The following is a 22187-nucleotide window of genomic DNA, read 5'->3' on the forward strand; positions in this document are numbered from 1 at the left end:
CACTGCCACACTGTATCACAATAGGGAAACAGCTAGGGAGAAAATACCCCGGCCTCTCTCTTCCTTAGCCCTCCAGTCTCTCGCTAGTGCCTCCTGTTGGCCAAACCCAACCAGGCCAGAGAACCAGGGAGCTTAGTGCAAGTAATTCCTAGAGATTACCCTCTTAGCAGGGCAGAAGAGGGGTACAGAGCAAATTTGGAGAAGAAATGAAGAGTATCCGGCGCAACTTGTTTACATAGGATTCGATGCATTCACAAGTCTTTATCTCATATGCTGAGCTATCATACACACCATTCCTATCTATTCCCCCGTGCGTTACAGGCAGTAGCCCTTATGGATGAATTTCGAGGCTTAGACCGAGATGTCGAAGGATCTGCCAAGCAGTGGAGGAAGTGGGTAGAATCCGAGTGTCCAGAAAAAGAAAAGTTACCGCAAGAATGGAAGAAGAAAAATTTAATACAGAAGCTGATTCTTTTGAGAGCAATGCGCCCTGACAGAGTAACATATGCTCTCAGGTGAGGAAATGCAGGTTAACCTGGTCTTAAGGACTGGTAGAATCTGGTGAAGGCATTTATAGTTCATCTCGATAAGAAGCAATTCTGCTGAAATTTTGATATCGTAATCACTACTGTTGTTAAAATTTGCTAAACACGAGACAGAGTGCTAGTCTATAGACAGACTCAGGACATCCTTCTTGAAAAGCTTATTTATTTTTTTAAAATACTTCAGGTATACAGTACAATGGTTAGACATTTTTATAATTTGTGAAGTGATCCCCCCAATTACTCTAGCAGCCATCGGGCACCACACACAACCATGACAATAATATTGACTGTATACCCTATGCTGTAATCTAAAAGTGTGTTTCATGGTGTAATGGTTAGCACTCTGGACTCTGAAAAGCTTATTTCTGAAATCTGCTGTGGAAACAGGGAACCGATGGAAGTATTCTAAGAAGAGAGATGGCTGTCAGCAGAGTTCAGAGGCCAGGAACATGCATTATCCAAGTGTAATTTCCATTGCCTTTATTCAGAGGTAGCATTTTGGCTCCAAAGATTTTGCATGTCAAACAAAAATGAATTCCTTTCGTGGAGACACTCATAGCCCCATAACTTTACAACCAATGCCATTTAAGACCAGAAAGCCCTGTCTCCATCTTGGTTTGCATGTCCTTTTTCTTTGGCCTTTTGGCTTCTAAATGGTAATATGCTGCTTAATTCACACAAGTCGTGTTCTAATTTGAATTCACCAACGAAAGAATTCTCAGCCTCCTTCCCTATAGTGATCCTCTTTCTTCAATAGTGTTCACGTGTTTCAGGTTTTTTCCTTGGCTTTGTCTAGTTCAGCCAATTTTCCTTTTGCAGACGCCTCTGCCGAACCCTACTTTACAAGTTAATTCTGCTTAGTACTACTTACTTTCTGCTAAATCTGGTGCTGCTGGAAAATAATCCCTGCTTAATTGAGCTTCCCTGTGTTAGAAACACCCCAAAAAGCATTTGTATATTCATGAGAAGCCCAGCAGGCTGGAAAATTGCACTGTGGCAAATCTAATGAACTGTTAATAAGTAATGGGGGGTCTGGTAGGGGATTTGGGGGATACAGAGCCATATGCAGGCAGCTGATGGTACTTGGGGGTTGTCTCAGTAGTCCCCCAATATGGAATAGAGGCTTCTGATTTTCAAAACTTCAAAAGCAGAGAGCGCTTTCACGGAGACTACTGCACAAATCTAGTTGGATTCATATTGTCATTCTAACAAAAGATCTCATGTTCAAAACACGGTTTTCTTCCTTCCTGTGCCTGTGGTTTAAGCTGATCCAAGTTGTGACACTTTTCAGGGTCAAAAGCCCCGACCATCCTTTTTGCATTATTCTTTTTCATAGGAATTTCGTGGAGGAAAAACTGGGTGCAAAATATGTGGAGAGGACCAGATTGGACTTAGTTAAAGCATTTGAAGAAAGCAGCCCTGCCACCCCCGTGTTCTTCATCCTGTCCCCAGGGGTGGATGCCCTCAAAGACCTAGAGATCCTCGGTGAGCGGCCAGGAGGCTTGCCGGCCTGCCCTCCCACCTTCCTTCTCACCCAGTGCCCACCCACCCTTCCTTTCAGTTCGCAGTTATCTTAGTTTCTTTTTTTTCCCCCCTCTTTTATTAGAGATTGAGTGTATGGAAAATGTAAGGCTAATAACACTGTAGTCTGAAGAAATGTTCAAACAGCACATTCCTCTGGTTGGCATAATGCAAGTTTCTTTTGTACTGTTTTCTACCTTTTGACTATATGAAGGCCAGAGGGCAATTTTCTCCATGCTCGTGTAATCTTGTGCCCCCTGTGACTAAATAATGGTCATTAGAGCAAGTCTATTCGATTGTGCAAGGTACTGTCGCTTTGTGCTTTGGATTACTATTCCCCACGGCCTGCGCAGGGAATACCAGGTTAATAGAGCTGTGACCTGACTGTGCTCAATTCAAGTGCGGCCTCACAGGTGAGAGGCTCCTGCGTTTACCCAATGAGCCGATCTCTTCACAAAATGATGTGATATCTACCACATGTTGCTCTTTTTTTTATGAGGGAAATGCGTTGCTCCTCCTGCAAGAGTTTATAAAGCTCAGTAACAATGCTTGCCATCGATCAAAATGTCAAAAGCTTCATTACCATAAAGCCAGAGGAACTGATTTTCGCAGGCTTGGTTTTGAGCTGTTGGGAGCTCAAAACGCTGCCTGTTGAAACACAAAGGTTTAGTTTAGATCCTTTGGGAAAGTGACCTAGAAGGTAGGAGTGGTGACCACAGGTGGACGCTGCACCACAGAATTCCAGATTCTTCTCACCTCTCTCTGATTCACTTTTTCTCTCACTGTGCTGTGTCCTCCCACAGGCAAAAGACTTGGGTTTACAATTGACTCGGGAAAATTCCACAATGTGTCTTTAGGACAAGGTCAGGAGACGGTGGCAGAAATGGCACTGGAGAACGCTTCCAAAGGAGGGCACTGGGTCCTACTCCAAGTGAGTGTTACGTTTTCATGGAAAACGCTGGGAAGGAACACAAGGGGCTGCCCGGCGTAACAGGAATGAGCCTTTCACACATCGCCTGGTGATTTGGGGAGTCCTGCGGGTTCTCTCAGCAAGAATGACACTGCCTAAGGTGATAAGGGGCTCTGCTGACAAAGATGGCTATCAACTTTTGAGGGATTTCCTAGTCATTGTGATTTAAAATTAACAATATTACAGAGAACCCCATCACTCTCCTGACTTAAGAGATATCTGGAACACTCCAGTAGTGCTTGAAGACAAACAGGCTTGTGTAAATGGCCAGCACTGCTGTCTTAATCTCTCTCATTTGCATCAGTCCTTCAAGGTCACAGAGTGGTTTTTTTATACTACGTCCTACAACTCTAACTCTGCCTCTAACTAGCTGTGTAACATTTCCTTTGTTTGTAAATTAAGGAGATTAAACAACCCCTTCATCCCTTTTCAGGCTAGCATTATCTGGGTCTCTGATTCTATAACCCAGTGGCCTCGGGTGGCTCCTGTGGCTAGGGATTCTAGGAAGAGCCCAGGAACCAGTGGAGCCCAGCCCAGCCTTAGGGGGCACCTAGGAGTCACACTGACTGACTCCTACTACAGGAAGGCATGCCAGCTGTCTCAGCAGGTCTGGCAATGGCCATTTGATTCACAGCACAGTGAGCCCAAAGGTTCAGGTTAGATATTGTCATCCCCATTACAAAGATAAGTCAGGCGAGCCTCACAGTGGTGTGGAGAGCCTCAAGGCCAAGAGCTGGAAAGTGGCAGAGGAAGTGATATTGAGTCCAGGTCTGTTTGGCAGCAAGTGACATTCTTTCCACTAGTCCCTGCTGCCACACTCATGCAAAGATATGACATTGGCCTCCCTTAGTATCCAGGATTGATGCATTTTGCATTTCTGCTAGAAATAAAATTGGATTCATGAGGAAGCTGCCCATAGTCCAAGCAGAACATAACCTTCTGGGAGAGTAATTACCTTCTGCTCATATTAGATCTTAATAGAGACCTCTGGAAGGGGACGTGGGATGGCACGTCCTTTTCTGAGGCTCACAGAATCAGGTGGGTATCAGTGGTGGTTTGTTTTTTTTCAGAGACAGCAGTTGTTGCTCAGTTGAGTAGATGCTGAAATCTTCCCACAAAAGAAAGCGTTCTTCGAGCGTTCTCACGCGTCCAGCGACTCAGACTGGCGAGAACCTAGGAGGGGTATAGTTATCCTCAAAAGAACATAGTATTCAAAAGAAAATGTTTCTGTTATTTTTATATCTATGCTAAGCTACCACTTGCCAAGAAAAATGCAAGTTGTAAGTTCCACCATTTAAAAAAATCTCGAAAGATCTAATTTTGTGAAGGATGCGCATTTGGCTATCTATTCTAGATCTTGGATTTCTGTTCTTAGTCAGCTAGTAGCTTAGAATGTAACTGTTTCTCTGTTCCTCTCCACTCACCTCCATCCACCCACACGAAGAATGGGGAGAAGAGACTGTCCCAGGCTTTTGGCTGTCCCAGCTCCTGGAGGTTTCTAGTAGCCCTTTGAGAGAAAGTTGAAAGAGAAGCAAAACTTTGAAGAAAGAAACCAGCTTAATGGGAACTTGTTATGTTGTTTGTAATTTCTATTAAATTATATCAAGGTAGGCCTGTGATATGTACGCACATGTTAATAAATTCTGAACCAAACTCTACAATGGTCAATTACTATGATCAGATACAGCCTCTCTAGGGATGTTTAGCTAGCATTTTACCAAAAGCCCACACTCCAGAGAAAACTATTAGAAAGGGGGCAGTCTGGCAGCTACCTTTATCTCGGATCCATACCAGATGGCTTGTGAATTAACATCATGGATTTTAAAAATCATTTTTCATGGGCAAAATGGGTGGTTTTCAAATATGTGGATTGGCTAAAAATGTTGCACAGGCCTCGCTGCCCTTGGACAAATAGGCAGGAGAATCGAGCCGGTCCCACAGCCAGTATCCTCAAGAGTGGCTCCAAGGCTGGATCCAAAATGTGCCTGTGTTCAGGAATGGCTCACTCAGAATTTTCTGTCCTCTGACTCCAAAGTCTCTGCCTAGAATACGTTCACATTTGTTTCAAGTAAATTGTTCAAGTGAAATATTGTTGTAGGCCAGAAGGGAGAATTAGGACATAGTTGAGCATGCAAAACAGGTTTGGTTATTTTTGTTTGTTTCTGCTTGCTCTTATGAGTGGCACAATTAGGTGCGAGACGTTCCCTCATTATAATCTTGTAGCAGATATATAGAGGGGAAAACTTAGAGTCCTTACCTACTGCATAAATTTGTTAGGGTTGCTATACCAAAGTATCACAGATTGGGTGGCTTAATCAACAGAATTTAATTTCTTATAGTTCTGGGGGCTAGAAGTCTGAGATCAAGGCGTCAGAGTTGGTTTCTTCTGAGGTGTCTCTCTTTGACTTCTAGATGATTGTTTTCTCTCTGTGTGTCTTCACGTGGTCTTCCATTTGCATGCATGCATGTATGTGTGTGTGTCTGTGTCCTAATCTCTTCTTATAAGGACACCAGTCGGATTAAGGCCCACTAATGACTGTATTTAGCCTTATTTACCTCTTTAAAGATCCTGTTCCAAAGACAGGCACATTCTGAGGTACCGTGGGTTAGAACTTTAATACAGTTTTGGGGGACACAATTCAGTCCATGACATCCACCAATGTTCAGTGTTTGCCAATGGTAAAAAAAAGCCTAATGTTGCGAACAACTGAATTGGCATAGGTCTTTTTACAACAGAACCGTTTCAAAGGAAGATACCTACATTACTATTCCCATCCCTGTTTGACTCCCTTCTCGGTATTTTTGTAGCTGTTGTAATCGTAAATGTTTTTCTTTGTTGGAAATAAAGACATAGCCCTGGGAGTGATGTTTCAATCACTTTACCAAGGACTTCTCCAAAGCCAAGGAGTATGTGAGGTATGGCCTTTATACTTCTCTCCCAGCACCAACTACCAAGCTGCACTCTCTGGATGTTTAGTATTGGAGGAGCAAATTTGTGAATCGTAAAACTGAAAATCGAAGAGTGATAGTGGTGACATTTGTTTTTTTGTGTGATTTCTGACAGCTCTTGGGTTTAAGAAAAATAACATGGTGGGAATACACAGAACATCTTAACAAAGATTGATTGCTTTCTTTTTTAGCTAACCTTTCATCCCTCACATTCTTTTGAGCCCATATTCTAATTAGTAAGAGTTTGAGTAGAGGTTTTCATGAGAAACAGTGAAGTGGGTAATCTGGTACATTTCTGACCTTTAATTTTTATACTTGATTAAACTAACCCACATGAGTCTCAGTAATTGAGTTTGAACTATAACAAAGAAAAGTGTCGGGCAACTCCATCTCAGGGTATTGGAAATAGGTAAGTGTTTTGGAAGGAGATTTTGATTTACAAAGACTGCCTGTGGTGATTTGGAGCAGTTAATGTGTTCAGTGTTTAATTCTATTTTGTTTTGTTTCCCTAACATAATAATAGGGGAAACTTTAAATCATAGTCTCTGTTTTCAAGATATTGATGTGTAGGAAAATGTTGTAATCCTATCATTTAAGTTTCACAGAAAATTATAAGCCTTATTATCTTTCAGAATGTCCATTTGGTAGCCAAGTGGCTAGGAACCTTGGAGAAACTCCTTGAAAGATTCAGCCAAGGAAGCCACAGAGATTACAGGGTTTTCATGAGTGCCGAGACCGCACCGACACCAAGTGAACATATCATCCCGCAAGGACTCCTGGAAAATTCCATCAAGATCACGAATGAACCCCCCACTGGAATGCTGGCCAATTTACATGCTGCTCTCTATAACTTTGATCAGGTAAGAAAGCAAAAGAAGCCTGGTCTGACAATAAAGTCAAGGTCTTCTCACAAGACTATGGAGCCATCCATCATCTGCTCATGCATCTTATGCAGAAGGACAAAGTGATCTCGAGAGGTAGGTAAGATAGGTGAGGTGTGTGTGTGTGTGTGTGTGTGTGTGTGTGTGTGTGTGTGTGTGTGTCTTGAAAAGATTGCCCCTGCCATTCCCTATTCCAAGGAACAGAAAACATATTTGTTTCACTGTAAAACTTCAGCCACATATTTAGGGAGAATGAACTTTGAGGAACCTGCTCATAGAAGTCAAATGTGGCAGACTAGTATCTCACTACAGAAAGAGGAAAAACCGTTGTTATTCTCGATGATGTTCTTGAGGATGATGACAAAAATAATGACATAGGAAGAATTTTGGTATAATTTTAGATCTGGTTTTGATATGAGTATATGTAAAACCCTCCTTTTCAGATTGTATCCATACTGCCTTCTTATTTATATTTTCATTTCCTTCCAAAATAAAATGGAAGTATATTAATATATACATAAACCAATGGTACCTCCATTACTGTGAGTCTCCTTGTCCACATCATCAAATCTATGTGCATTATAATCAAGTCTTGCAGTTTCCTTCATTGCTATTTCTCTGAGTTTCCATTCCTTCCTCTGTTTTCTTAGAAGTCCTTGGTAAACAGAAATCTTATCAAGGGAGGTAGAATGAGCCCTAAAGAGGAAATACATATGATTTGGTGATAAATATTCAGCCCGTTGCTAGAAATGTTGTCATTCTCTGTGAAACATGCCAATACGCTTTTTCTCTAGTACCTTCTGGGTCAATACCCAACCAATCTTATGAAGGAATTATAATAATAATTGGCTACCTAAGAATATAGTTTTGAAGAATATAGTTAATTAAATAATTGAGTAATTTGTAGCCTTTATAAACACAGTAGACTATGTAAACAGAAGGCACTAAAATAATCTGATTGAATTGATTCGCAGTATGCTTTTTTGTGAACTGCAGCAGGCATGTATTTGTATTTGTAATTATTCTTCAATTTATAATTTTTGGCCATTTATGGCATTCTCAAGCACTTTCTCAAAGTGAGTACAAAAAAGTTGGTTATATTTAAGTAGGATTTACCTAACTCCCTAAAACAATTATCTCTATTCATGAAAAGTAAGCATTTTATGAACAAATATGATTCAGCTCAATTGTCCTTCAGCTTTTCTTTTTCTTTTCTTTTTTTTTTTTTTTTTTTTTTTGGTAAGGACCCCTTCGATAATCTGATAAAACTTTGGACACTCTCTCCAGGGAAATGCACATTAAAAAATGGGCATCGACTTGTGATTTTTTTTTTTAGAACTGAGGCTAAAACTACATGCTATATGAAGTATAGATGGACTCAATGTACTTAGTATTGTAGTACCTTCAGTTTTTTTAATGGATTATCTATAATTTAGGGAGGTGCTAGTTGACTTGTTAGATCATAATTCCTAAGTAAAATTTTGATACTTCTATTTGGTCTCCTAGAACATTCTTACATTTAAAAGTAATATATTTTTATATCCTTCAAGATTAATTTCACTTACATGGTTTCTCTTTTCTTCCTTCACAAACGTGCCTTTTATTTGATGTTTAGTTCTAAAACGGTTATTTTTAATGATTATGTATTTTCAAACCCCATCCACTACCTAGAAATGGCCTAGTGATTTACTTGGGTCTTTATTATATGTGGCCTGGCCAATTCTAGAACTATCTTTGGTGGTAGCCCTGGATTCTGATGAAAGTGATACAGAAAGAAACTAAAAAGTTCTGGTCCTGGACCAAGAGAACAAATCTAATCTTGGTTTAAACTTTTATCAGAAGTCCCCCGGGATACCAGATCTGAACTCTCATCCCAAAGATGCTAAATATACTTTGTAAATGGCCCAAGTTGTCACATCCGTTTTAAATGTAGACTGTCTGTACTTTGACCATTTTAAAGGACAAGGCTGGAAGGTGCAGATTTGGCCTTAGCTGCTTCTGCTGCCCAACCGCAGCTGAAGGAGTAGTCCTTGACCTTTCCTTGTTTGCCTCACAGAACTGCCAAATCTGAAGATGGGTAAAGTCTGTCTTTAAGCCATAGACCGGTTGGCTTTTTTCTACCTTTTAATTTTATGGCTGTTGGGACCATAACCATATTAATATAGCATACCAGGACTCAACTTTTCCTCTGCGTTTTCAAAAATATCTTATAGATCTAGTCTATAGGATATATATTTTCCAGACTTCCATATGCCATTCTGTCATCCCAAGAATGAATTTTACTTCTAGTTTATTGGGAGGAAACCATTTGTTGAGGTGATTGTATTAGTTAAGGGTCAACACAAAATTATAGCGATTCAAACACGGTAATTTCTCTCACACGTAATTAGCAGCTCTGTTCCGTGAGATCAGCCACACATCCAAGCCGATGGGTGGCTCTACCATACCTAACTGTGGTTTCCATGGCTGTCCAATTGTCATCATTTCTAGCCCACAGAAAAGGGGAAAGGGTTACAAGCAGGACAAGCAATTTCCTTTTGAGTATATGACAAAGTAAGACACATTTGCTCAAATTCTGTTGGCAAAAACTTGATTATATGGCACATCTGACTTCAAGGGTGGCTGGAAAATAGCCATGTGACAAGATAATCTGTATTACTATGAAACCAGGGGCAATGGAGGACTGGACTCAACTAATATTCCACTACAATAATGAAACTAAGATGATGTCCTTTTGTCATCAGATTTTACAAGGAAAATTTTATAAGGGGAAATGATGTCACACAGTATTAGTACTGGACAAAAGGTATTGTTTCCTTTTCTAGTGAACTTAGAAGGATGCAGAAGAATAACTAAAATAAAATTAAAGCATTTCTCTTAAGTCAGTAGAATGGAAAATGCTAACCAGTCTCCTGTTATACCTCTGTCTTAGATCTCCCTCAGAGTCTTTTACCAGATTACTTAAGACTTTGACCTTTGACTTTGAAAACCATGCAGATGGATAATCAAATGCTTCTCTTTTCTCCCAGGATACACTTGAAGTTTGCTCCAAGGAGCAGGAGTTTAAAAGCATCCTCTTTGCTCTGTGCTACTTCCATACCTGTGTTGCTGGGAGACTGAGGTTTGGCCCCCAGGGCTGGAGCCGCAGCTATCCTTTCAGTCCTGGAGACCTCACCATTTGTGCCAATGTCCTCTGCAACTACTTAGAGGCAAACCCTAATGTAAGTGCCAGTGGTCAGATAACCTCTTCCCGAGGAGCGTACTGCATCTGCCAATCTTTGGGCTCTATCAAAATGGACCATAATTTCTCTTTTGAAGCCCTTATTGAAATGGTCCATTTTGATAGAGCCCAATATGCATCTTCTGCCAAGTGTGAAAATAAGCCAGATCAAAGGTTTTCTAGCAGTGGATGCTCAAACTTCGTAAGATAAGTCAAACCAGTTCTACATCAGCAGCTTAGCGCAAAAAAAAAAAAAAAATGTCCTTCATTATGTTAACAAAAACAGTGGTTTACATGTGCATATATGCCAGATTCATTAGGCAGGTAATGAAGCATTTGCACAAATGTAATTACATACAGCAATTCTGACAGTTCATAACACTGCATTAATAATCACTACAATTAGTCCTGATGATGGAAGCAATTTACAGCGCGTCACAAGTATAAATAATGGTGCATTTCCTGCATATGTCATTATTATGTATTAAGGATGCCACCTTGTTGTGACTTTCTCAGTAATGTTCCCCTTGATTTGAAGTTAAAGGTAGATGAATGATTTTATTTCGTAGGTAAAATGTATTTTACAGATGGGAATGGAAATGCTTCATCAAGAACATTTGTGTAAACGCTTATAAACCCAATGATTGGATTTTTAAAAGGAACCTTTCATAATGATTTTCTGGCTTAGTCCTCATAAGGGAAACTTTTTCCATTAAGTTAAATTTGAGAGATATTTTCCCAAACCAACCAGGTGTTGTGCTCTAGGCCATACTTTCTACAAAGGGCCTTTAAAACAACTCATCCACGTTTATATGGATAAGTAGCTGTTTTATGTTCCTTTGGCAACCATTGTTACAATTTTTTTGTTTTAATAATTTTTTATTTTTCAATTACAGTTGACATAAAATATTTTATCAGTTATAGGTATATAACATAGTACTTAGACATTTATATAACTTATGAAGTGATCACACCAATAAATCTGACCCCATACATAGTTAATACAGTATTTTTGACTATATTCCCTATGCTTAACATCCCCATGACTATTTTTGTAACTAAAAATTCGTACTTCTTAATCCCTTCCCTTTTCTCACCCATCCATCCCAACCCCCTTCATATATGGTAACTCTCAAAATGTTCTCTGTATCTGTGCGCTTACTTCTGTTTTGTTTGTTCAATTCTTTTGTTTTTTAGATTCCTCATATAAGTGAAATCATACGGTATTCTTCTTTCTCTGACTTATTTCACCAAACATAATACCTTCTGGGTCCATCCATGTTGTTGCAGATGGCAAGGTTTCATTCTTTTTCATGGCTGAGTAATATTCTATTGTATATATGTACCACTTCTTTATCCATTTGTCTATTTATAGACACTCAAGTTGATTCCATTTCTTGGCTATTGTAAATAATGCTGCAGGGAACGTAGGGATGAATATGTCTTTTTCAATTTGTGCTTTGGATTTCTTTGGAGAAATTTCCAGAAGTGGAATTACTGTCTCTTGTTACAGCCTTTGTTTTTAAGTCTATCTTGTCTGGTGTAAATATTGCTACCCCAACTTTTTTTTCTTTTCCATTTTTATGAAATATATTTTTACATCCTTTTACTTTCAGTCTGTGTGTGTCTCAGCCTAAAGCAAGTCTCTTTAGACAGCTTACATAGAGGTCTTGTTTTCTTATCCATTCAGCTACTCTATGTCTTTTGATTGTGGAACATTTACTCCATTTACATTTAAAGTAATTGTTGATAGGTATGCAGTTATTGCCATTTTATTCATATTTTTATCTTTTTTTTCCTTCTTCTTAAAAAACTCCCTTTAACATTTCTCATAATACTTGTTTGGTGGTGATGAACTCCTTTAGCTTTGTCTTGTCTGGGAAGCTCTTTATCTTGCCTTTGATTCTAAATGCTATCTTTGCTGGGTAGAGTAATCTTGGTTGTAGGTCTTTACTTTTCATCACTTTGAATATTTCATGCCAATCCCTTCTGGCCTGCAAAGTTTCTGTTGAGAAATCAGCTGATGGTCTTATGGGAGCTCCTTTGTAGGTAACTAACTGTATTTCTCATGCTACTTTTAAGATTCCTCTTTGTCTTTAACCTTCGGCATTTTAATTATGACATTTCTTAATGTGGGCCTCTTTGACCTCACCTTATTTGGGACTCTGTGCTTCTTGAGCTTGTACGTCTATTTCCTTCACCAAGTTAGGGAAGTTTTTCATCATCATCTCGAAATAGGTTTTCAATTTCTTGCTCTCTTCTCCTTCTGGTAACCCTATGGTGCAAATGTTGATATGCTTGATGTTGTCCCAGAGATCCCTTAAGTATCTTCATTTTCTTGTTACTTGTTACTGTTCCAATTGTTTTCTACTACCTTATCTTCTAAATCACTCAATCCTTCAATCCTCTGCTTCGTTGAATCAACTGTTGATACTTCTACTGTATGTTTTCATTTCAGTTATTGCATTCTTTACTTCTGATTGGTTCTTTTTCATGTTTTCTATCTCCATTTTTGTTTCCTATCTCTTTGTTGAAGTTCTCAGTGAGATCATTAAGCACCCTTATAACCAGTGTTTTGAACTTTGCATCTGGTAGATTGCTTGTCTCCATTTTGCTTAGTTCCTTTTTTTTTTTTTTTTTTTTTTTTTGAGTTTTGTTCTGTTCATTCATTTAGGACATGTTTCTTTGTCTCCTCATTTTTTCTACTTCCCTGTATTTGTTTCTATGTATTAGGTAAAGCTTCTATAGCTCCTATTCTTGACATAGTGGCCTTCGTAGTAGATGTCTTATGGGGCCCAGTGGCACTATCTCACTGGTCACCTGAGCCAGGTGCTCCAGGTTTGTCTCCGTGTGGGTTATGTGTGCCCTGCTGTTGTAGTTGAGACTTGATTGCTATTGGCATGTCAGTGGGAGGGATTGACCCTCAGGCTGATTGATTGTGAGGACTAGCGGTGAGTACACTGGAGGAGCTATTGTACAGGGGCTGACCCTATGGGGCAGGATTTGCTTTAGCAGGGCTCTGGTGCCTGCCTATTATGCCCTTTGGGTGTGTCATTTGTGGAGGTGGTTGGAGTGTACTCTTGTGTAGTCCAAAGCTGTCCACCAGGTGTGTTGGTTCTGGGGCCTTTTAGGGGTTGGGGAGGCCACTGTTGCAGGCCAAGGTCAGACACTGCCTGTCCTTCCCTGGGCCACTTGGTATTAGCTACAAAATGATCTGCAGATGGTTGCCACTTGTGCTGGGCTTGGAGGTAGCCGGGAAAAGCTAATCTGCGAACTGAGGCCTGCTGCTGCTAGTGCCAGGCTGGGGACTGCTTAGCAAGAAGTATGGGGCATGCTGAGGCCAGATGCTACTTGTGTGGGGTTTGCGAACTTTCAAGAGATTTTAGAAAAGTTGGCAACATGAGGACAGGCCATTTGTATGGAAAGCCACTGGAAGCAGCTTGGGCGAGCCTGTAGGTTGGGTGGGCACAGTTTCAGAGAATCACGTGGGTGGAGCAGTGTTGGCCAGGTTGATGGATACTCGGATATGGTGCATGCAGACTGGGTGAGGTGAGGGCTCAACAAAGGAACAATGCCCTTTGCCAACACTTCTGTCTGGGAGAAATGTGCCCCTCCAGCCCTCATCCTGAAGCCAGACAATTCAGTTCTTCCCTGTATGTCCCTGGCGCCTTTCAAGATGCTGCCCCAGTGCTGGAGCTCACAGCAAGTGAGTAAGTCCTTGCGCTGGCCCTTTAAGAGGAACTCCTGGGACTCCAGTTGTGCTCAGCCTCATTTAGCCACAATCTCCACTGGTTTTCACAGCCAGAAGTTATGGGGACTTCTCTCTCCATCACTGGAACCCTGAATAGGGGAGACCAGTGTGGGGTTGGAACTCCTTGATCCTCAAGGGGGATTTCTGCAGCCAAGTATCCCTCCTGATTTTTAACTGCCACACGTGGGTGTGAAACAAGCCCATTCCACGTCTCCACCCCTCCTACCAGTCTCAATATGGCTTCTTCTGTATGTCCTTAGTTATAAGACTTTTGTTCGGCTAGATTTCAGGTGATTCTCAATGATGGCTGTTCTGTAGGTTAGTTGTAATTTTTTGTTGTGGTCATGAGAGGAAGCAAGCACAGCATTTCCACTATCTTGACCAGAAGCCCCAATTGTTACAACTTTTGTTATCAAAGTTTCCTCAAGCTTGAAAGGCAATTTGACTGCTATCAGAATGTATACAGTTAGTATATAACATTTTTTGAATAAGCAGTATCAAAAATAAATAGCTTTAATGTGTTGATCAGTATTCCAGATCTATCTTTTAAGTCAGTGAAATTAAAAAGTAAGTCTGCATAATGAAATTAAAAAGTCTGCATGCTTTGAGCATATTATGACCTTTCTAATAATATTTTCTGTTGATCTTCACACATTTTGTTTTAAATGTTGTATGTAAAATTGATTATTGTAATAGAAAACAAAATGGGTAGAAAACAAAATGGATCACTTAATACTTTTATTCAAGTTCTTCATAACTGTCCCATGAAACTGACCAGTACTATCTTATTTCAGCTGAATCTTATACATGACTGAGGTAGAAATAAAGAAGAGAAATAGAGGAGTTGACATATGTGTTTCTCTCCAGCTCTCACATCCTGAGACTTGGCAACACCAAGTGGCCATTGAATTATGCTGTGTCCTGCTGTTTCTCCCAGTAGTGTTCCAGATCATCACAGCCTTAGGCTTTTAACACACTTGCTTGTCTCTCAAATGTCTTGACCTGAGTCATTTGCTGCACATCACAAAGCAAGTTATGAGGACTGGAGAGTTAATATGTGCACATAGTTTGGTTGTACGACATGCCCTTTCCAAGAAGGTATCTATAAAAAATAGAGATCAGGATTTGAGGAAAGAGAATCCGTTATTGAGAAAGATAGACCCCTAGTTGATTAAAATCTTGAGAGAGATACATATCACATGGTAAGATGGATAGCAGGCATTAATTAAATGTAATCAGAAAGGGAAATAAAATTAGGAAGTCTGTTTCCAATCCATTTCAGCTACATGGAAGGTAGTCCATGGGGAGGTTGAGAGAGCATGGTGCAGGTTAGTCACTCCTCTTTTATTTTTCATTCACATCAAACCAGCTTAAAAGAAACACATATTTGAGATTCATTTATTCAGATTCAAATAAACTTGTAGCAAGTACATTGGACTAGTTGAAGCAATTTTACTTGTTCTGTCACATCATGCAACAAATGAAGGCTATAATTAAGTTTTTACTTGAACTGTTGGGACATAATATATTGCCCCCAAGGGTATAAAGGTTCCTGTCTAGAAAGGCTTCATCACAAACTGGCATGTTTTGCAAACTCAGAGGAAGCTAAAGGGTAGTAAAGAGAGACTTCAAACCCTGCTAAGCCAAATAAAGAGGAGATACAGTGATTTCTTGACTAAAACATTGTACAGTCATTAACTACAACCCTTAACCAGTTAGGTAGACCAGTCATGCTATAAACTGAGCCCTCAAATCACTCTGTGGCCAGGGAATTTGTTTGCCTGAACTTTTGGAAGGTGATGGAGTTATAAATATACCCCCAATTCAAATTGTATTGGTTTTCTTTTCCTGAATCAGATCTTAAAACCTGATGCAAATCAGACCATAAAAACATGTCATACGTCAAAGGCCCTGTGAATCAATAACCTCTTGTGATTTTTGGATGAGATTTTGATTGTGTAAACTTTCCCTGTGTAACCCATTCTATGAATAATTCAGTTTGCTTTAAATTCTGCATAAAAAGCTCAGTGTTAGTGAATTTTCACTGAATGTATTAAAACACACTGAAAATTATTCTCTCAAGAAATTCTATGCAGAAGCCTAAACAATGTCTGAACCTCTTTTACAAGACTAGTGCTCTAAGCCCAGAGCTGTAGAACCTGAACCTCTTTTAAATGCTCCTGTTGGTGAGTGTTTGAGGGAACATTGTATTACCACGGCTTGCAGAGAGGCGTGTGCCTGCCCCCCATTGAGAACATTTGCTTGATTTCCCCCAGGTCCCATGGGAAGACCTCCGTTATCTCTTTGGTGAGATCATGTATGGGGGCCACATCACCGATGACTGGGATCGCAAACTGTGTCGGGTGTATCTGGAAGAATTCATGAAGCCATCTCTGGTAAGACATTGTTAAATTCATTTCACTGAGGAGAAAATTTTGGTTAAGAATTTTATTTAATTATGTAAATAATTCTTAAATGTTATTGAGGATCCTCGGCTTTTCGTGAGTGTATTCTATCTCACCTTCAAGGGAGTTTGGAAATTTGTTAGAAATATAGAGTCTTGGGCCCTGTCCCAGACCTAAAGAATCGGAAGCTGCATTTTAACAAGACAGCCCAGATGACTTCCATGCCTGTTGGAGTGTGCCCAGGTGAAGCGCTGACTCCCTGAATCTTTGGAATAACGGTGTGAGGTATGCAGGACTGACACTGTTACCCATTTTGTGACGAAGAGACTGAGGTACAGTGATTTGACCCCGGTCTCTCAATTATCATGGGCAAGAGCTCTAGCTGGAAGATAGATGTATTGACTTCAATTTGAAGACTCTGAAATTAGTGAAATCTATAGTTTTTCCCTGTCACAGAAGCCATGGAGTAGTCTAAAAGTTGATCACTGACTCTAACTATGTGCCCAAGAAAAATGTGGTACTTTGAGAACCCAGTTCTCCTTTCTCTGAGGAAGGGGACAAGCACCCCTCTACTGGAGTTTAAAGCAATGAAGCACGCTTTGCCCATTTCTCATTTGACCAACCCTCTGTCTGTGTAGACAAAACACCCAAATGGTTCAGGAACAGGGCTGTGTTTTCTGGCCGACGTGCTCAGTCCTTGTTTTCCACAAAACAAGGTAGCTAAAAGTGGTGGCCACACTTTTCTTATGCTCTCTCTCTGAAAAGGTTTCTAGGTTCATTGCCATTACATGTATAAAGGTCTTGGAAATCTAAGGTACCCTATACCATGTCATCTCTACTCCTAGTTGGATAAAACACCAGCTACGTTTAGAGAAGTGCCATATTTTAAATAGTTTGAACAACCTCCTGTGTATAATTTCTCTGAGGACTTTATCTCAGGAGCATTGCATAGTTTTGATCATTTTCCTTGAGTCTATTTTGGGAAGTAATATACTCATGTATTAGAAAACATGGTGTATTACAGCCTAAGACAGAAAATTTGGGACAGATTTCTTTTATTGCTTTTACTAATGTTAAATAATTTGGGGACAGTGCAGGAAAAAAATACTTTTTTGCCATGTGACCATTATTTGTTTCTTTTGGCTATGAGTCTTCTGGTCTTTCCTTAGTTCTAAAAGAGCAGAATTTCACAGGTCAGAAAGACACTTTCAATTTAACACAATTGGAAGTCGCTCCTCAGAAAACGTCTGGGAGCAGGTTACCATGGAGATGGGAAGGATAAACAGTGTTGTTGCACGACCTTTATAGAGGCTGATTTCTCCAAATGATGGTGGAGGTCAGGGGCAGAGCGAGAAGTTCATGCTGCTGTTTCCTCTGGCTCTGGCCTGAGGATAAAGAGCGAATTACTGTTGCCAAACCAGACAGTCCATTAACCTTCACAAGTCTGAACTCCCATTCAAATAATTGTAAAATAAATACAGATGATAGAAGCTGACGGGCATCCCTGGAGCGTGTGTTAGTCCTTTAGAAATTTCAGTACCCGCCCTTCTATGCAGGTCTGGTGAGGTTTTCAGAATGAAAACGCTTCATTTGCATCCTTGCATGCTCAGCAGACGGACTGTGCTACCTGTTCAACTCACAGAAGGAAGGTGAAGCACTCACTGACTCGGTGGCAGAGGCTGTAGAACCCGTTACATTGTTCTCATGCAGTTTTTTCCTGCTCATGCTGTTTCTGTTGTTAGGAATGTGGTCTAACACTTGTGCATCTGCAGGACATTTCTCACATTGGTTAATCTATTTGGAAATTAGTCTCTTTGGTTGCATTGGAACATGATCAGAAAGCACCCCACTAATAACACGAGGTTTAGAGTTCCACTGCTCTTATTGAGGGAACTGGATTGCTTTCGGTGACATCATCCTGTGAAGAGGATGGGTGAGTTTCTTGTTGGATGAATAAGTTTGTGCTCAAAGGATTTCCCCAATGGCAATGTGTTTTAGAGGGTCTCTGGCCAAAGTTAGGGAATTATCGATATTATTCTCTCAGGTCATTTGCATATTTGGCAATGCCAGACAAGCAGTATAGTAAATTACTTTGGGGAAATGAGACATCTGGTCACCTGAAAATTGTTCTATGTTAAAATATTTTGGTGATAGTAACAAGAGGCTGGGCTTTGAAGTAAAAAAACAAAAATAGGGTTCGCATTCAATTCTTCCTTGTATTGCTATGTGATTTTAGACGCATCACTGAACCTGAGCCTCAGTTTCATCATCTGCAAAACAAGGGCGGCTCAACCCATGGGTTTGTCATCAGGCTCAAATCTTGGTCAATGTTGGAACAAAATGCCTAATAAATGGGAGATATTTTTATCATGAAGTATCAATTTTTGAAGTCTATATTTCATGTTCAACTGTATTTTATTTAATCTGCGAGAAAAATGGAAACCGTTTATTAAATACCTGTTGTGTGCCAGAGGTCAGTACTACATAGTTCATGTGTATTATTTCTTCTTTTCACTATAATCTTGCAAAGTAGGCATTAGTAGCCCATGTAATCAAAAAAGAAACCCAGTCACACAGTCGCTAAGTAGCAAAGCCAGGATTTGCACTCACAGACTCCAAAGCCCACAGGTTTTCTCTGCAGCACATTGCATTAGCTGGAGTGCGGATTTGTTTGTTGTAATTGGACACAGGTCACCAAAACACTGACCCACATCCGTACTGGACATAGTAGGTGGCACAGGGTGACACCAAGAACAGCACTGGACAATCCAGGAGACTGGTGCTCGAGTTCTGCTTCTGCCATGAACAAGCCATTCAGCTTTGTGCAGGACCTAGCTCAGCCTCAGTTTATTCATTTGTAAAATGAAGGTATTGTCTAGAAATTCACTAACGTATCTTCCAGCTCTAAAGACACCAAAATATAATTTACCCTCGAGTAATTTCTGCAAATCCCTCACAGTACTTTGGGGCCATGGCATTTTTTACTGAAAGGCCAAGGGAAAGTGCACTTGTTTAGACTCAGTGAACTGGGAGCTTCTTGTCATAACTAGGACTATCAGAAGAGGCAGTGGGGGAGGCGCGTCTTCTATTAAATGCCAGGAAGGAAACTGTAAAAAGGACAGCAGTCCTATAGAGGCAGCAGAGTGGCAGGATGTGGCTTTCCCAGGTTCTAATAATTGTGCCTGGCACTGATTTCTGCAAAGATTATTTCAACTCTTTGATGATTTTTTTCATGATATGGAGACTCGTTCTCCTTGAGCACAATTCCATAGATTATTTTTTAAGTAGCTTTGAAATATAATTCATATCTCATAAAATTTACCAATTTAAATGGAATAATCCAAAGGTTTTTAGTATGTGCACAGTTGTGGGTATCACCACCATCCATTTCAGAACACTTTCATCACCCCCAAAATAAATCCTTTACCTGTTAGCTGTCACTCATCATCCTCTCCTCCTCAGCATCCCCCACTCCCCAGCCCCAGGTAACCACTAACCTGCTTTCTGTTTCTATAGATTTGTCTATTCTGGACATTTCATATAAATGGAATCATACAATATGTAGCCTTTTGTGTTCGATATCTTTCACTTAGCATAATGTTTTCAAGGTTCATCCATGTATCTACTTCCTTTTTATGGCCAAATAATATTCTATTATATGGATACACTACATTTTGTTTATCCATTCATCAGTTGATTGATGTTTGGGTTGTTTCCACTTTTTGGCTATTATGAATAATGCTGCTATGAACATTCATCTATAGTGTTTGTGCAGATGTACATTTCCATTTCCCTTGGGTATATATACCTCGGAGGGAAATTTGTTGGATCTCATGGTAACTCTATGTTTAACATTTAAGGAACTGCCAAACTGTTTTTCCAAAGTGGCTGCACTATTTTATATTCCCAGCAGCAATATATGAGGATTCTGGTCTCTCCACATCCTTGCCAACACTTTTATTGTCCATATATATTTTTTTAATTTTAGCCATCTCGGCGGGCGTAAAATGGTATCATGTTGCATTTGCTAAAGACTAATGAGCCTCTTTTCCTATATTTATTGACCATTTGTGTATCTTCTCTGGAGAAATGTTTAGTTAGAACTATTGATTCTTTGAGGCATAATAACCTTTTCAGACAGCCCTCTCCCACATGCAAGATGGGTGGCCATTGTGGAGAGAGCTTTCCAGCTCTGGTCCCATTAGCAAGCAGCAACATTTCACAAAAGCCCTTAAGTGGGAAGGGAGAAGGCCTGGATCAGAACCAGGTTCACAGAGCTCCTTGAGTACACTGAAATTTTTATAATTTTCTTGAAGGAGAACACAAGTCCCAGCATAAACCAAGGCTTGCATTTCAGACTTCACTTGTTTGACATCATAGCGGGAATTTATAGTAGGACATTTTCTGGTTGTCTTTTGCTTTCCAGAAAATCGAGATGTAACTGAAATAACCATATATCTGCTCCTAGGGCACAAAGAAGACCAAAACTAACATTTATAAAAGCCTACGTGCCTACCTGTTCGCATACCTCATCACATTCTCATAGTCACACTCATTAGTTTTCTAGTGTGAGCTTCATTTTACTGACAAAGAGATTGAAACTCAGATAAACTTATTTTTTAAGGCTACCAAACCATTCAGGGATGGAAACTGAACCAGGTCTGTAAGGCTGTGAACCTAAAGCCCTTCCCTTTGAGTCTGCTGTTTCCTTTGCTTTGCTCATTGCTTAGCATACAAAAGGCGCTCTTCAGTGTTTGTAAAGACTGCCATAGTCTCTCCAGAAAGCATGGACCATTTGCAGTCCCACCAGCATTGTATGAGTATGCACTCAAACGACTGTCCAGCCCTGATGGTATTTTAACATTTTTAAGTGGTTCTACTTCTTGGTTAATTTCTTTGCTTGAAGCTATTTTATATGTTGTTATTGAAGGACAATTTAACTGCGGCTCTTAAAATTTCTTGTAACTATCTCATGAGCACTCACAGGGAAGATCCAAGTCCCTGTTTGTAGGAAATAATGTTTGGTTTTATGTTTATTCTAACTTTTGTTTTTATTATTCATATTTTGTGCCCGTATTTTTATTTTGGCTAATTTATCTATCATAGATTAATAACGTGTCAGTTTCGTTTTGGTTGCCCTGCGTCAGGTGAAATTTAAGTTTTGATTATTCTGATACTTACATATGAAATGATAGAAAATGCAAATAAATGATTAAAATGAACCAAGCTAATGGCTATTGGTGCTGAGAGAGTCGATGTTGCTTTTCTTAATATTCATTGGGTCAAGATTTCTGTTTTTGGCAACATGAAAGACTAAACTTGAAAATCTTCTCAGTACAAAATCAAAATAAAAACGCTGACTCATATGTAGAATGCCTTTTGGAATTCACAGACAGCAGCTGAGCATCATCCCTAAGGGCACGGGCTGTCTAGGAAATGTGGGATTGTAGGCCCGAGAAGTCAAGAACAAACTGCCATTACCCACAGAGGGCACGACTGCATAGAAAAGCACTTATTTTGTCCCCGTTAGAGCGTTCCTTAAGAACTAGATCGTATGAACCTTTTATACTTCCAAGCCTTGTTTGGATATACTCGATGACCATACATATTACTGAATAAAAATTTGTGAATATTCACTTCGTCTGCAGGTAACAGTGTGGGGACCAGATGGCATAATGTAAATGATTATGGAGACAAACCCCAATTTTGGAAAATGATTTAGAAAACAGCATAAAATAGCTACATTAGATGATTTTTTTTAATCCCTCTATACGTTTAAAAAGGTATATAGATAGAATTTATAGCAAGAGAGATTGGGAAAATTAAAAGAGGTGTAATGGCCTCTTGGAACTAAAGAACAACCAGAAAAATAAAATCTGAGACGATACTGAGTGAACTAGAATTATAAGCACTTGACTGACTCTCTATGGTTATGGCTGGTCAGA

The 22187-nt window shown here is 39.9% G+C and overlaps 1 protein-coding gene across 10 annotated transcripts in view; it reads left to right on the forward strand.

Annotated features, from left to right (window-relative positions):
• DNAH11 (dynein axonemal heavy chain 11) overlaps nt 1–22187 on the forward strand; it is a 265993-nt gene that overhangs the window by 231485 nt on the left and 12321 nt on the right. For 8 of the 10 annotated variants that reach the window (XM_039862506.1, XM_039862507.1, XM_039862511.1 and 5 more), the window contains 6 exons: nt 322–515; nt 1882–2030; nt 2870–2997; nt 6618–6845; nt 9896–10087; nt 16114–16233. In XM_039862506.1, the coding sequence (XP_039718440.1) occupies nt 322–515; nt 1882–2030; nt 2870–2997; nt 6618–6845; nt 9896–10087; nt 16114–16233 (1011 nt within the window). Of the gene's footprint in view, nt 1–321; nt 516–1881; nt 2031–2869; nt 2998–4106; nt 6250–6617; nt 6846–9895; nt 10088–16113; nt 16234–22187 lie in introns of those variants that run through there. The other 2 variants (XM_039862509.1, XM_039862510.1) reach the window with 2 other exon arrangements.

Source organism: Pteropus medius, unplaced genomic scaffold (assembly GCF_902729225.1).
Source record: "Pteropus medius unplaced genomic scaffold, Ma_sr-lr_union100, whole genome shotgun sequence".
NCBI lineage: Eukaryota > Metazoa > Chordata > Mammalia > Chiroptera > Pteropodidae > Pteropus > Pteropus medius.